The following is a 14,526-nucleotide window of genomic DNA, read 5'->3' as shown; positions in this document are numbered from 1 at the left end:
GAAAGCACTACGCTACTCACCGATATACAGGAAGGTTAGTGTCACATACACGCGGTGGAATGCTGCACGTCTGTGTGCCGCCGGCGACTATGTACCGTGACCCCCCCCCCCCCCCCCCCACCCCTGCGTGAGAGAACGAGCCACCCCTACCACTACCACTACAGAAAACACTACGTTACTGACCGATATACAGGAAGGTTAGTGTCACATACACGCGGTGGAATGCTGCACGTCTGTGTGTCGGCGACTCTGTACCGCGACCTCCCCTGCGTGAGAGAACGAGCCACCCCCACCACTACCACTACAGAAAACACTACGTTACTCACCGATATACAGGAAGGTTAGTGTCACATACACGCGGTGGAATGCTGCACGTCTGTGTGTCGGCGACTCTGTACCGCGACCCTCCCTGCGTGATAGAACGGGCCACCCCTTTTTTATAGTTTAAGCTTTTCCATTTTCGGTAAGAGTTGTTGTAATAGAACACTTTAAACTCTCGCGTTTTGTACACATATTTAATTACACGAACGGGTCTACCGCCATATATTTTCATTGTTTTATCTTAAATTCCGATGTTTCAGCTGAGTTGCACCAGCTGTGGTCACGGAAAGACTTCCACACCACTTACTGACTAACTGAATTTCCGTGACTACAGCTGGTGCGATCAGCTGAAACGTCGGAATTGAAGGTAAAAACAATGAAATTATATCGCGGGAAACCCGTTCGTGTACTTAGTTAAATAAGGGTTTTTGTAAATAACATAAATAATATACTTGCAGGTAAAACGGAACCCAAGGACAATCGCCTCCAAGCCCTTTTTCAGCCCGACGCGGAGAACCACAAAAACGCGCTGCTCACTGAGGAGGCGAAACGGAACGATCTTCTGGCGGAGATCATGCATCCCAGGCTCATTGAGGTGAGGATCCGTTTTGCGCAGACCTCCCCTAAGAAGCTTAAGCTTATATAGGTAACTAATGGAGGTATTATGTGTACGTTTTTATACTAAGTATTTTTATACTTAAGCGGTGGTGGCCGAGTGGATATGACGTCCGACTTTCAATCCGCAGGTCGCGGGGTCAAATCCTGGCTCGTACCAATGAGTTTTTCGGAACTTATGTACGAAATATCATTTGATATTTACCACTAGCTTTTCGGTGAAGGAAAACATTGTGAGGAAACCTGCATACATCTGCGAAGAAATTCAAAGGTGTATGTGAAGTCCCCAACCCGCATTGGGCTAGTGTGGGGTCTATAGCCCAATCCCTCTAAGTTCATGAGAGGTGGCCTGTGCCCAGCAGTGGGACGTATATAGGCTGAATTTGCACCGAGCGATACCTTGGAGAAAGAACTGTCAGAAAAGTACTAGTTTTTAGATTCTTGGATACAGCCGACAATATTAATTACTATTTCACTTCGATCGTTACAGGTGACCCGTCAGAACAACCTGCAAATGTCTGATTCTGAAGATTCCGAAGGAATGGATGTGTTGGGCGTTGTCGGTAAGTCACATTACATATATTTAATTACACAAACGGGTCTACCGCGATATAATTTCATTGTTTTCACCTTAAATTCCGACATTTCAGCTGAGTTGCACCAGCTGTGGCCACGGAAAGACTGACGTCCCAGCAAATGTCAACGGAGATATAAATAAAACACCACTAAACTACCCGAAATTAGTTTATAAAACCACAATTACATATGTAGTGCATAATTGTATTCCACCGTATTTTCTCGAAAACGTTCGTATTTGTCATGCTACTTCGTCAACCTCAGTAATTTTTGTAACGAGACTGACTGAAATAGCAAGACACGTTCGTACGTTTCCGTGAAAAAAACGATGGAAAAAAATTATGCCCCCATTGCGCAGTTCGTACATGTTAAGATCGTTGCTTTATGAAAGTAACACCCCGTTTCCATGACTCAGGTGTACCGCGGGAAGTGGCGCGTCTCCGCCTGCGCCCCACCCGCTCGTCCTCCATCCTGCACTCCGTGGAGGACCTCTCCACCGACAGCACCTGCGTCTACAAGCGACGCAAGCTCAGCAGGTACCTGACTACCTGATCCTCATCATCTTCCTCGCGTTATCCCGCCATTTTGCCCGCCGCGGCTCATGGGAGCCTGGGGTCCGCTTGACACTAATCCCTTTTTACGAAAGCGACTGCCATCTGACCTTCCAACCCAGAGTAATCTAGGCGTTATTGGGATTAGTCCGGTTTCCTCACGATGTTTCCCTTCACCGAAAAGCGACTGGTAAATATCAAATGATATTTCGTATATAAACTCATTGGTACAAGCCGGGGTTTGAACCCGCGACCTCCGGATTGAAAGTCGCACGCTCTTACCGCTAGGCCACCAGCGCTTGCAAACGTTACGTTCAGGAACTATATTATTTGCAATTTCAGATCCCTATACATCAAGCCCCCGCTGCCCCGCCTGATCCCTAAGCTGCCGGAACCCATAATCATCAAGTCAGACCCTGAGGACCAGAAGGTGGTCGTCAAGAAGAAAACTTGCGTTGAGAAGATCTCCAGGTACCTACATGTTGAAATATCCATCTAAATAAATATTACTCATGGGACAATCTTTCGAATCGAATTATAAATCGACTTACGATGGCCGTTGTACTATACTCTGTATCTTTAGGTACTAAACTAAAAGTAAACAAACAATTTGTAAATCGGGTAGTTATAACATTTATTGATTTAACCAACCAAATACAAAACCGCCTGGATCTCTCACTGAACGACCTGATTTGAGCCTACATTATTTTTTAATGTAATGTTTTCATCTACCCTCAACTGGCTTAAGGAGCCATTTGGATTATGTTTACTTTAATTTAAATACCTTAAGATACAGAGTATAGATGATATACGGCATTTCGTGATTCAAAGATTTCCTTAGACAGGATTGGTCCTTAGTACCCAAGGACGGATTTAAGAAGTGGAGTCACCATGGTTTCTGTACCCAAAGGGTAAAAACGGGACTCTATTACTAAGACTCCACTGTCTGCCTGTCTGTCTGTCTGTCACCAGGCTATATCTCATGAACCGTGATAGCTAGCAGTTGAAATTTTCACAGATTATGTATTTCTGTTGCCACTATAAAACAAATACCAAAAAGTACGGAACCCTCGGTGGGCGAGCCCGACTCGCATTTGTCCGGTTTTTAATGTATTTTTAGGGAGGGCTCTCAACTTAGGCCAAGTTTGCTATCGTTTTCCTGTAAATCAGGGATGCCGAATTCATTTCTGGTATCATTATGCACAATATTACCACAGATTAAGCCCCTTATTCATAAAAGCGCTATACCTCGATTAGCTAATACTCGTTTGTCTTTATCTGTCATGTTGATTTATGTATTTGTATGAAAGGGACAAAACATAAGTTAACTAAATCACGCCCCTAAAGTTTTATGAATAAGGTGGTAAGTACCTAAAAATACTAATTTCAATCAACCTTATCCCTGCAGTATACGTTCGTATCTTTTGATTTCATGAATTTTGCACTTTAGTTATAGCAAATGTACTAAGGACTGTTAAAATCTTCCAGATACCTGGACGTGTCTCTGCTGAAGTCCTGGCGCTTCGGTCTCCTGTGCGCGTCGGTAGCCCTCATGTCGTGTGGGTCGCCCTACGCGCTGTACTACTTGCCCGCCTACACCGTGTCCGCTGGACACAGCAAGTCCGCTGCCGGTAAGAATTTGTTTCATAGTCTCCGCCTGCGACTTGGACGTGTCTCTGCTGAAGTCCTGGCGCTTCGGTCTCCTGTGCGCTTCGGTAGCCCTCATGTCGTGTGGGTCACCCTATGCGCTGTACTACTTGCCCGCCTACACCGTGTCCGCTGGACACAGCAAGTCCGCTGCCGGTAAGATTTTGTTTCCTAGTCTCCGCCTGCGACTTGGACGTGTCTCTGCTGAAGTCCTGGCGCTTCGGTCTCCTGTGCGCGTCGGTAGCCCTCATGTCGTGTGGGTCGCCCTACGCGCTTTACTACTTGCCCGCCTACACCGTGTCTGCTGGACACAGCAAGTCCGCTGCCGGTAAGAATTTGTTTCATAGTCTCCGCCTGCGACTTGGACATGTCTCTGCTGAAGTCCTGGCGCTTCGGTCTCCTTTGCACTTCGGTAGCCCTCATGTCGTGTGGGTCGCCCAACGCGCTGTACTGCTTGCCCGCCTACAGCGTGTCCGCTGGACACAGCAAGTCCGCTGCCGGTAAGATTTTGTTTCCTAAGTCTCCGCGCCTGCGACTTGAATGTATCGCTGCTGAAGTTCTGGCGCTTCGGTCGCCTCTGCGCTTCGGTAGCTCTCATGTCATGTGGGTCGCCCTACGCGCTGTACTACTTGCTCGCCTACACCGTGTCCGCTGGACACAGCAAGTCCGCTGCCGGTGAGATTTTGTTTCCTAGTCTCCGGACTTGAATGCGCGAAGAAGTCTTCATCATCTTCCTCGCGTTGTACCGGCTTTTCGCCACGGCATAGGAGCCTGTGGTCCGCTTGGCAACTAATCCCGAGAATTGACGTAGGCACTAGTTTTTACGAAAGCGACTGCCATCTGACCTTCCAAGCCCTCTAGGTTACTAGGACTAGGCCTTATTGGGATTAGTCCGGTTTCCTCCCGATGTTTTCCTTCACCGAAAAGCGACTGGTAAATATCAAATGATATTTCGTACATAATTTCCGAAAAACTCATTGGTACGAGCCGGGGTTTGAGCCCGCGAACTCCTTCCAACCATATATAGCTATCAATCGTAAGGGGTTTGATTTTTTTTCGATTTTTTAATTATTCTAAGAGTTAGTAGCATTTAAAAATTTATATGAAATCAGTTTTTCGCACCTAATTTTTACAATAACCCTTCAAGTGGCGCCACCGAAAACGCGAATAGTAGTCAAGTGGCGGGGCCCCGGTGGGTGGTCAGTGCAGATTATGAAAATTTTACAAAATCGTCGATTTAAGCTTTTCTATGTTTGAAAGTATATTAAATCATATATTGTTAGAATTAGCGTTATATAGGCTATTTAAATATAGCAATTAAATTATTCTAATTTTTATACATTTGGCCAGACGTAATCAAACTCCGGAAGAATGACAGTTTTCCAGCTTCCTGGTTAAAAATGACTACCACCATAAAACTAATTGATTATTGGAGGTAATTGCTATTTAATTATCAAAGGAAGACTTTTATCTTTAAGATTAAATCAATAAAAAAGAAAACCTAAGATACAATTTATTTTACAAAACAACCTCTTAAAAAAAACCGGGCAAGTGCGAGTCGGACTCGCGCACGAAGGGTTCCGTACCATAATGCAAAAAAAAAAAACAAAAAAAAAGCAAAAAAAAAACGGCCACCCATCCAAATACTGACCAGTCCCGACGTTGCTTAACTTTGGTCAAAAATCACGTTTGTTGTATGGGAGCCCCATTTAAATCTTTATTTTATTCTGTTTTTAGTATTTGTTGTTATAGCGGCAACAGAAATACATCATCTGTGAAAATTTCAACTGTCTAGCTATCACGGTTCGTGTGATACAGCCTGGTGACAGACGGACGGACGGACGGACGGACGGACGGACGGACGGACGGACGGACGGACGGACGGACAGCGAAGTCTTAGTAATAGGGTCCCGTTTTATCCTTTGGGTACGGAACCCTAAAAACGAGACTGACCTCGCACTAGGCGGTCGCTCCCGAATCAATGGTCCTCACCAACAAATTTTATACCAAGTGTTTTTGTGTTTCTTATGGTACATATGCTATCCTTCTCTAACTCGCTACCTAATTTTGGGCGCTAGAAGAGTGTAACTATACTTAAATGCGTTCAATTTCACCTCTAAATACGTCAACACCTCATTAACCACTCACTGGTGGATGACAGTTTACTGGTTTTCGCATCGACCATTCACGGGTTGACCGCCACTTGAAGGGATAATCAATAAATCTAAAAAAAGGCCCAAACAGGAGGGGCAAATAAGGCAGCGGTGGCATAACTTCATCGCCAAAGATTTTAAACGCCTGTGGGTTAGCGGAAACCGATGCCAAATCAATATTTTCTACCTATTTCTTTTCTAATTGATGGCTATACTGATATTGCAGGTCGACTGGTGGCGATCAGTGCGGTTCTGGACCTCTGCGGGCGGTTGGGACTGGGCTGGCTCTGTGACTTGCAGCTTTTCTGCCGAAGAAAGGCCTACATACTCAGGTAGGAGGCTTCTAGAACCTTCGTTTGCTAAAGTACATAGGCCCTCCCTTGCGAATAGTCTCTGTTTAATTGCCTAGATGACGCAATTGACGTGTGATTTGCGTTTTTTTTTTCAATATGTGTGGATTAGCATAGTTTTACTCGGCGAGGGTGGCAATCGCATAACAATGTATGTAAATTATGTCTTCTAGTCATGTTATGCTTGTCACATTATAATTTGTTACAAATATTTTACAGGGTCCATGTGCCTGTATGTTACTATGTAGTTTACTCCTATGTAATATAAATATGTCCATTGGATGCAAAATAAATCTATCTCTAATATTTTTGGGTTCCATTTAGACATTTCTGTACCCAAAAGTTAAGAACATTATCTACTTGAAAGCTACATCGGTATTACTCATAGGTACGACCCATTTTAGGTAAAATTAAACCATTCTTTGTATATTCATAACCAAAATTAGAGTCTCGGAAACAGAAGAGACAATATTTTAAACCGCACCCAACTCACAAACTAAGTCATATCATAAAGTAATCATATAATTCGTATGGCTTCACTCTTACGACTGTAAGTCTAAAAACAGTCGTGTGAAAGATCTATCGTTATCAAAAAGCCGTATAAAAGCAACTAGACTGTTGAATGAATCGACCAATAACAATAAAATATACTCCTAATTTCAGCATCCTGATCGCTGGAATCTCAGTTCTAACGCTGCCGAGTCTGACTTCGTGGTGGGCTCTGGCTGTGGCATCAGGTACGCTGCGGATAATCAGAGGGCCTACCGCGAACTACGTTCGACGTGTTGCCTCTGTGTGGCACTTGTAAATTAGTACGTAAGTGTGACAGGGAGGCAACATGTCGAAAGTGGTTCGCGGTAGGCCCTCTAGCTGGCTGTCAAATACTTATCGTTATCACAGAATAAGGGCCAATTGCACCAACCACAGTTAACAGACGATCACGCAGCAGAGATCTATGAAACTTCCCATACAATATAATTTAGCGAACGCTCAAAGCTGTGACAAAAACGGTTTGGTGCAACCGGAAATCAAGAACAGTCATTATCGGATAGATGGCGCTACACCTTTGGGCGCTGACGACACTGTTTCATATTTAATAATTGACCGAAGCGAAGCGAAGGTCTACGTTTTGACTCGGGCATTTTGCTTTCGTATGTCCGGATGTTCTCCTCTACAGGTCGCAATTCTTAACCGATTCTCGTGAAATTTTGTGACCGAATTTTATGACTAAATAAATTTTTTTTGTCAATCCGGTTTTTGGAAATTTTTAAAAATGGCGGAGTCGTGATACCTGTCGCCTAAACAAATAGTCGTATCGATATCATAAGAGTTTTTTCTTTTTGATATATGTTTATAGATTAAATGGCCAAAAATTCAGAAAATTTGTATCTCTGGTTTCGGCGGTATTTAGATATTTAGTTTATACTTGAGAATGAGTAGCTAAATTTCGTCAGCTTTAGTAAGAACTATCATGGCGCATTTTGCAAACGTTCGCTTTTTTGTTTGCATAGGGAGGTCCCTGGTTCCATCCCCAGTAATTGTAAGCTGCTACATAACTTTTTGTATTTTTTTATACTTAAATTTCGTATCAATTGTTGTTTTTTATTTTATTTTTTTATTTTGAAAAAATGAAAAAAATCGTATTTTTTATTTATCAAGCACGGGCTAAGCGCATTCGTTTATTTTTTGCAAGAGATGATGGCTTTTTGCGCTTTAAAGAAAATTTGATTCTTGAATATACGGCGCCATACCTTTGGCCTATGCTCGTCTAGATGGCGACACCATTTTATATTTAACAATTTTTACTCATATCAGTAAAAGAACATGGGTCAAAATCATATGGCGTTCTAAAAATAAAAAAAATCATTTATCCATACATATATACATTTATTGATTTTTTTTTCATTTTCATTTTAATCCTGTATCGAAAGATGGCAGTAAATTTACTGTGACTACAAAATTTAGTATGACAATAACCCTCTACTACATATAGGGACCGTGCGCGTTGGAGGGTCTGCCATCTTGTGGCCTGAATCGGAAACATGTACATTGCCAAAACAAGTTCTACCATCTACCGTTCTTGTAGGTACGTTTCCTTATGCATAGTAGGTTCTGTCATCTTGTGGACTACATCGGAAGCATAAACGTCACATTTACGCCTCGCGCCAAAAATCTGACGGCTCCTATGCTACCCCCTATAGTTCACGCGCGCCCACTATAGGGACCGTGCGCGTTGGAGGGTCTGCCATCTTGTGGCCTGAATCGGAAACATGTACATTGCCAAAACAAGTTCTACCATCTACCGTTCTTGTAGGTACGTTTCCTTGTGCATAGTAGGTTCTGCCATCTCGTGGGCTACATCGGAATCATAAACTACATATCTACGCTTCGCGCCAAAGATCTGACGGCTCCTGTGCTGCCCCCTATACACTTTATTCTCTTTAGATTAGATATTTAAATTCTTACTCGAGAATAAGTAACCAAATTTCGTCAGCTCATCTAAATGCTATCATAGCGCAGTTGGAAAGACGCTTACAAGCAAGGATATGGGATAGGTACCCGGTTCGATCCCCAGTAAATGCAAATTTTCTTATTTATTTTTTGCACTTAAACATCGTATTGCTGATTGATCAAGCGAGCGCGAAGCGCGAGGTAAGCGTATTCGTTTGAGTTTTTGTTTGAAAATTTTTTTAGCGATTTTAGTTCAAGGGCATGGCTGTTCCAGGAGTCAATTTCCACTTACGTTTATAGCATGGGCGGTCACCATCCATAAATCGCAGGGGTTAACATTGCCTAGGGTAGTGGTCGACCTTGGGCTCAGGGAACTAGCTGTAGGTTGCTCGTACGTTGCGCTTTCCCGGGCTCAAAGTCTAACTAACAATAATGTTAGTTAGACTTTGAGCCTTTTAATTTGGATCGCCTCGCTAAAATGGCCCATAATTTCCGCAAATCATTTTTTCTTCGAGGCAATTACTCCGTTTTCATTTTTTCCCAGTGGAATTTCTTCGCTTTATTTAATTTTTCGTGTACATTTTTTCATAAACTAAATTTTCCTTTTCTCAATTTATTCCCTTTTCTTTTTAATCCCAGTAGTTAAAATAACCAGTAGGTTTTTTTTTCACTAACTAAATATTCTCTATCTCCATATTTTCTCTTTTTTTTAATGCTAGTGGTAAAAATAACCAGGTTTTTTTCAAATAGGTAGGTTAGGGTTATTTTTTTTGATGACCCTAAAAACGAAACTGCTCCCAGAGATAGGTAGGTTAGGGTTATTTTTTTTTGATGACCCTAAAAACGAAACTGCTCCCAGAGATAGGTAGGTTAGGGTTATTTTTTTTTGATGACCCTAAAAACGAAACTGCTCCCAGAGATAGGTAGGTTAGGGCAGGCCTCCGTCACACGCTCAAGGCCACGCGCTATATGCCTACCGCTCGGCGTATCGTCGACGATACAACCGACAGAGGGCCGCCGAACGCCCGCCTCAGCGCTCGCACCGCACGTTTCCCGCGCTTATGCTTCGAAATGCCGAAACCACGTAATTATTGTGCAGTAGATGGGTGAAAAAGTAAAAAAAAACAAAGGAAAAAGCCTATAATAAAAATTCATCTTTTTATGGCGGGCTAAAGGTCCCACCTGAAAGTTTAATAATTATATTGAAGGGTTAGAAAAAGTATTTTTAAATAACTTTGACGACGTAATAATTAATCGGCCTGGTAGCACCGTATTACAACTTTTAAAAACCGTTGATTGTCCGTTGCTTTGCTCCTGAATATTTATTAAAATTATTTACGCGATCTAGGATATTTTCAACTACTTATAAAATTTTAATAACAGAGAATTCCGAGAAGTGAAAAAATTATAAATCATTATATTAAAACTAAAACATATTTGATTCGCAACGTTCGTTTTATTACAATAATCATCATAGGTAGGGTAGCTACAACCCTAGCGCATTCTTACGATGACGCGTTGGCACGTGACTCGAACGGCGGGCAACACAGTCTCGACTCTTTGTGCGCGTAATTATGGTACATTTCTTCTTGTCCTGAGCAGCAGGTATTATTATTAAGGTTCTGTAGGCTATTATAGCGTAGGTATTTTTGCTTTTGTTTGGGAATGAAGTATCTGTTACGTAGTAACTATTTATTAATCTGTGGTTAGGGTTATTTGTTTTTGATGACCCTAAAAACGAATCTGCTCCCAGAGATAGGTAGGTTAGAGTTATTGGCTGACAGCGTTTGGTTTTTTACTTGTAGTTTTGTAGATTATGTTTTAATTTTAGTGTTTTTGATATTTGTTGTATGTGAAATACCTACAAGTAACAAATATAATTACTACACTATTAACATACAGTAACAAGAAAATATTATCCTAGATATTTAAAAGAACGAAATCTATAAGGAAAAGATTAATTTAAAAATATTAAAAATAGGCGATTGCGAAAGAAAACCATTGGGAAAATATGGGAACGGAGTAATTGCTACCGAGAATGAATGATTTCGGGAAATTATGGGCAACGCAAAATATGAGAACGGAGTAATTGCCTCGAAGAAAAAATGATTTTCGGAAATTATGGGCCACACTCGCGCACGAAGCTTCTTAGTTGCAGTTTACAGGTTAATTCAAAGGTAATGTTGGTTTCCTAACATAAGTAGAGTTAGACCAAGAAAAGTCTGCAGAGATTTTGACACTGGCACAAATAACATTGGAACTGCGTGTGCTGTCAAAATCTCTGCAGACTTTTCTTGGTTTAACTCTATCCACTTTTCTATACAATTAGTATGGCGACGTGTATACTTAAGGGGCATCGACCGTACACTGACATCGGGATGATATTTTTATCATGTTATTTAGTAGTCATCGTGCGTCTCGCTTGCGCCAATACATGTACGGACAAGAACGAGTGAAATGCACGATAACTAAATGACATCAGTTAGATAGATGTCTTTCTGATATCAGTGTAAGTTTGAATTGGCCTGTTAGCCAAAAATTGTTTCGTATGTCCATATGTTCTACTCTACAGGTCGCATATCTAAACCAATTCCCGAATTTTGTAAGCAATTGATAGTTAAGTTTTTATGGTCAAATTAGATTCTCTAAATTCTTCAAAACAACGGAACCATACATTTATTCAGTTTTAAACTCTGCTCGCGAGGTCTACAGCTCACAGAGCCACTAGTTTTAACACATCAGAGTGAAAGAAGTCATATAAAAATAATAAATCATTTATCTATACATATATACAAGGTGACCTTAGCCATTGGACAAACCCTGAAATCCCACGTAGGGTTACTTCTCAGAAATGCTCTAACGGTAATTTTTTTTTAATTAGAACAAAAGATAAAAAAATAAATTTTCAAACAAAAGTTATTTCCAATAATCGACAACAAAAAGAAACATACTGTATTAATCATTGGCAGTGCTTTTGACAATTTGTTTGAAAATGTGCGGCAATGATGACATTTGTAAAAGTCAGAATCTCATTAATGTCATAAATAAAAAAGATAATCAAAACGGTCGAAGGTTTCATACTGTTTATTACCTCAGGAGCTACTAACACATACAGGTTGCTCCAAAGTAAAAAAATCGTAATTTGTTAATTTCTTCATAACCGCTAAGTACACCGATTGTTATGATACTTTGTATACTGGTTCTAAATACCCTAATGCATATGTACATTTCGGCTTTGTCCAATGGCTAGGGACACCCGGTATATATTAATTTTTTGATATTTTTATACATTTTCATTTATAGTTTTAATCGTGTGTCAATAGATGGCAGTAAATTTACTGTGACTACAAAATTTACTATGACAGTAAACCTTTATACTATCTATTCTCTTTGATTTAGGGATGTAATTATAAAAGTGATTAACCTATTTTTCTGTAATTCGCAGGCGCATACGGCCTATGCCTCGGCTGCTGGTTCCTGCTGGTGCCAGTGTTGCTCGCCGACACATTCGGCACGGCACGCATCGCCTCCTCCTACGGGCTCGTTAGAATGTTCCAGAGTCTAGCTGCGATCTCTGTACCACCTACGGCAGGTAATAACAACTTACCCGGCGATAAATATTGCACATCGGTCTTTGGAAAGAGACTCATTAGTCGAGTCGGTTGGCCGGTCGAAGTATTTCTGTCAATCCGTAGAATTGAGTCAAATCCTGTTTTTTTTTATATTATGGCCTGGATGCCAGCTCTTTATGCCAAATCTCATAGAACAAAACTTAGAGACAAGGGCAAGCTATGATGGCGCCATCTATGCAAACCTTTGACAGTTGCCAAGCCCATTTGACGACCACCGTGATTGCTGTAGGGGCGTAAGCAATTTCAGTGCCAGCCCTTTGCCCTTTCAAGGCTTTTGAGTTTGTAAATTGAATGGGACTGCTCAATGGTATAGATGACGCTAGGAGTGCCTCAAGGTTCTGTATTGGGTTCGGTACTGATTCTATACTATGTTAAAGCTGTTTCTCACTGACGTCCAGTTTTTTGCGGGTATACGGTTTTTTACAGGATCCCGTTTTACTAGTATAGGTGCTAATATAGTATCTTTCACACGAGGATTCTGTTTGCAGGATCCTGCATGCATAGGTACTACAGAAAACTGGATCCTGCAAAAAACTGGACGTCAGTGGGAAAAAGCTCTTAATAGGAGTGTCTAAGTGTTTCGTTTTGGGACTAATTGTATACAGTGATCGTAGGAGTACCTCAGGGTTCTATTTTGGGTCTGATTGTATACAGCAGCACAGGTAGCAGTGTCTCAGAGTTGTTATACAGGTTGTAATCGTTAAGTGTGGCCAGGCCATAATTCCGTAAATATAACAGATATCAGAAAACTTCCAACTGATATCGAAAGTGCGTTACCCAATGAGTAAAATTACATTAATAACTTTTTTAAATAAAAGCAGAAATATCCCAAACATTAACTTCAAACCCTCCCATACATTTAGTACTGTTTGGGGTACTATGTTTGGGATATTTCTACGTTTATTTAAAAAAAGTTATTAATGTAATTTTACTCATTGGGTAACGCCTTAACGCACTTTCGATATCAATTTGAAGTTTTCTGATATCTGCTATATAGGTATTTACGGAATTATCGCCTGGCCACACTTAACGATTACACCCTGTATACTGTGGCAGGTAGGAGGGATACCTCAAGGTTCTATATTAGGGCCAATTTTATACATGATCATACTTTCCAGGTCTAGTTCGCGACGTAACCGGCGGCTACTCGTGGTGCTTCTACGGCATGGGCTCGTGCATGGTCCTGGGTTCGATCCCCGTCGTGGCCTTCCATCTGTGCACCAGGAACGAGGACGCGGAGTCGGGAGTAGATTGAACATGGTAAGAACACTTACAGCCTGGCAAAAAAGAGTAGAAATTAAAAAGTGGCAACACTGTAGTGTCGTCCCGTTCTCTTATATATATTGATTTGAAAGGGACGACACTACAGTGTTGCCACTAATACAATTACTTTTGGTTCAAGCTAACTTGTCTGTTTCTCCTGAATTGGCAAGGATATGGAAGTTCTAGGTACAGATGTAGTGCATAAATATTTGCCATCGTATTTTCACGGAAACTTACGAACGTGTCTTGCTATTTCAGTCAGTCTCGGTACAAAAAGTACTGACATTGACTGAACTAGCATGACAAATACGAACGTTTCCGAGAAAATACGATGGAAAACAAACATCTGTACACTCTTAACATTGCCCTTTCCATTCTAGTAAATGTAACGAAAACCATACACCCGCGAAGAATGTAAACTATGTAATGTACGCCAAAATTTCTAAGTCTCCCTAACACCAGTAATAAATAAATAAATAAATATTATAGGACATTTTATTATGTGACGACCGGTCTGGCCTAGTGGGTAGTGACCCTGCCTATGAAGTTGATGGTCCCGGGTTCGAATCCTGGTAAGGGCATTTATTTGTATAATGATACAGATATTTGTTCCTGAGTCATGGTTGTTTTCAATGTATTTAAGTATTTATATATTATATATATCGTTGTCTGCTTACCCACAACACAAGCCTTCTTGAGCTTACCGTGGGGCTTAGTCAATTTGTGTAAAAATGTCCTATAATATTTATTTATTTTTACACGAATTGACTAAGCCCCACGGTAAGCTAGGAGTTAAGTAATAATAATAATAATTCATATTGTTTTGTAAGTGTTTTTATATTTTACTTTTATATTCATATTATAAAAACCGGGCAAGTGCGAGTCGGACTCCCCACCGAGGGTTCCGTACTTTTTAGTATTTGTTGTTATAGCGGCAACATAAATACATCATCTGTGAAAATTTCAA

The 14,526-nt window shown here is 41.1% G+C and overlaps 1 protein-coding gene across 1 annotated transcript in view; it reads left to right on the top strand.

Annotated features, from left to right (window-relative positions):
- Nucleotides 1-13,551, top strand: part of LOC134802484 (monocarboxylate transporter 12) — a 91,388-nt gene extending 77,837 nt beyond the window's left edge. The window contains 9 exon segments of the mRNA XM_063775162.1: nucleotides 745-916; nucleotides 1,427-1,499; nucleotides 1,928-2,048; nucleotides 2,406-2,534; nucleotides 3,552-3,694; nucleotides 6,090-6,195; nucleotides 6,877-6,950; nucleotides 12,110-12,256; nucleotides 13,415-13,551. Of these exon segments, the coding sequence (XP_063631232.1) occupies nucleotides 745-916; nucleotides 1,427-1,499; nucleotides 1,928-2,048; nucleotides 2,406-2,534; nucleotides 3,552-3,694; nucleotides 6,090-6,195; nucleotides 6,877-6,950; nucleotides 12,110-12,256; nucleotides 13,415-13,551 (1,102 nt within the window).
- The last annotated feature ends 975 nt before the right edge of the window (nucleotides 13,552-14,526 follow it).

The sequence above is a fragment of the Cydia splendana genome, chromosome 24 (genome assembly GCF_910591565.1).
Source record: "Cydia splendana chromosome 24, ilCydSple1.2, whole genome shotgun sequence".
NCBI classification, from domain to species: domain Eukaryota; kingdom Metazoa; phylum Arthropoda; class Insecta; order Lepidoptera; family Tortricidae; genus Cydia; species Cydia splendana.
The sequence above is the reverse complement of the archived record's forward strand: the minus strand, read 5'-3'. Positions and strand labels throughout refer to the sequence as shown.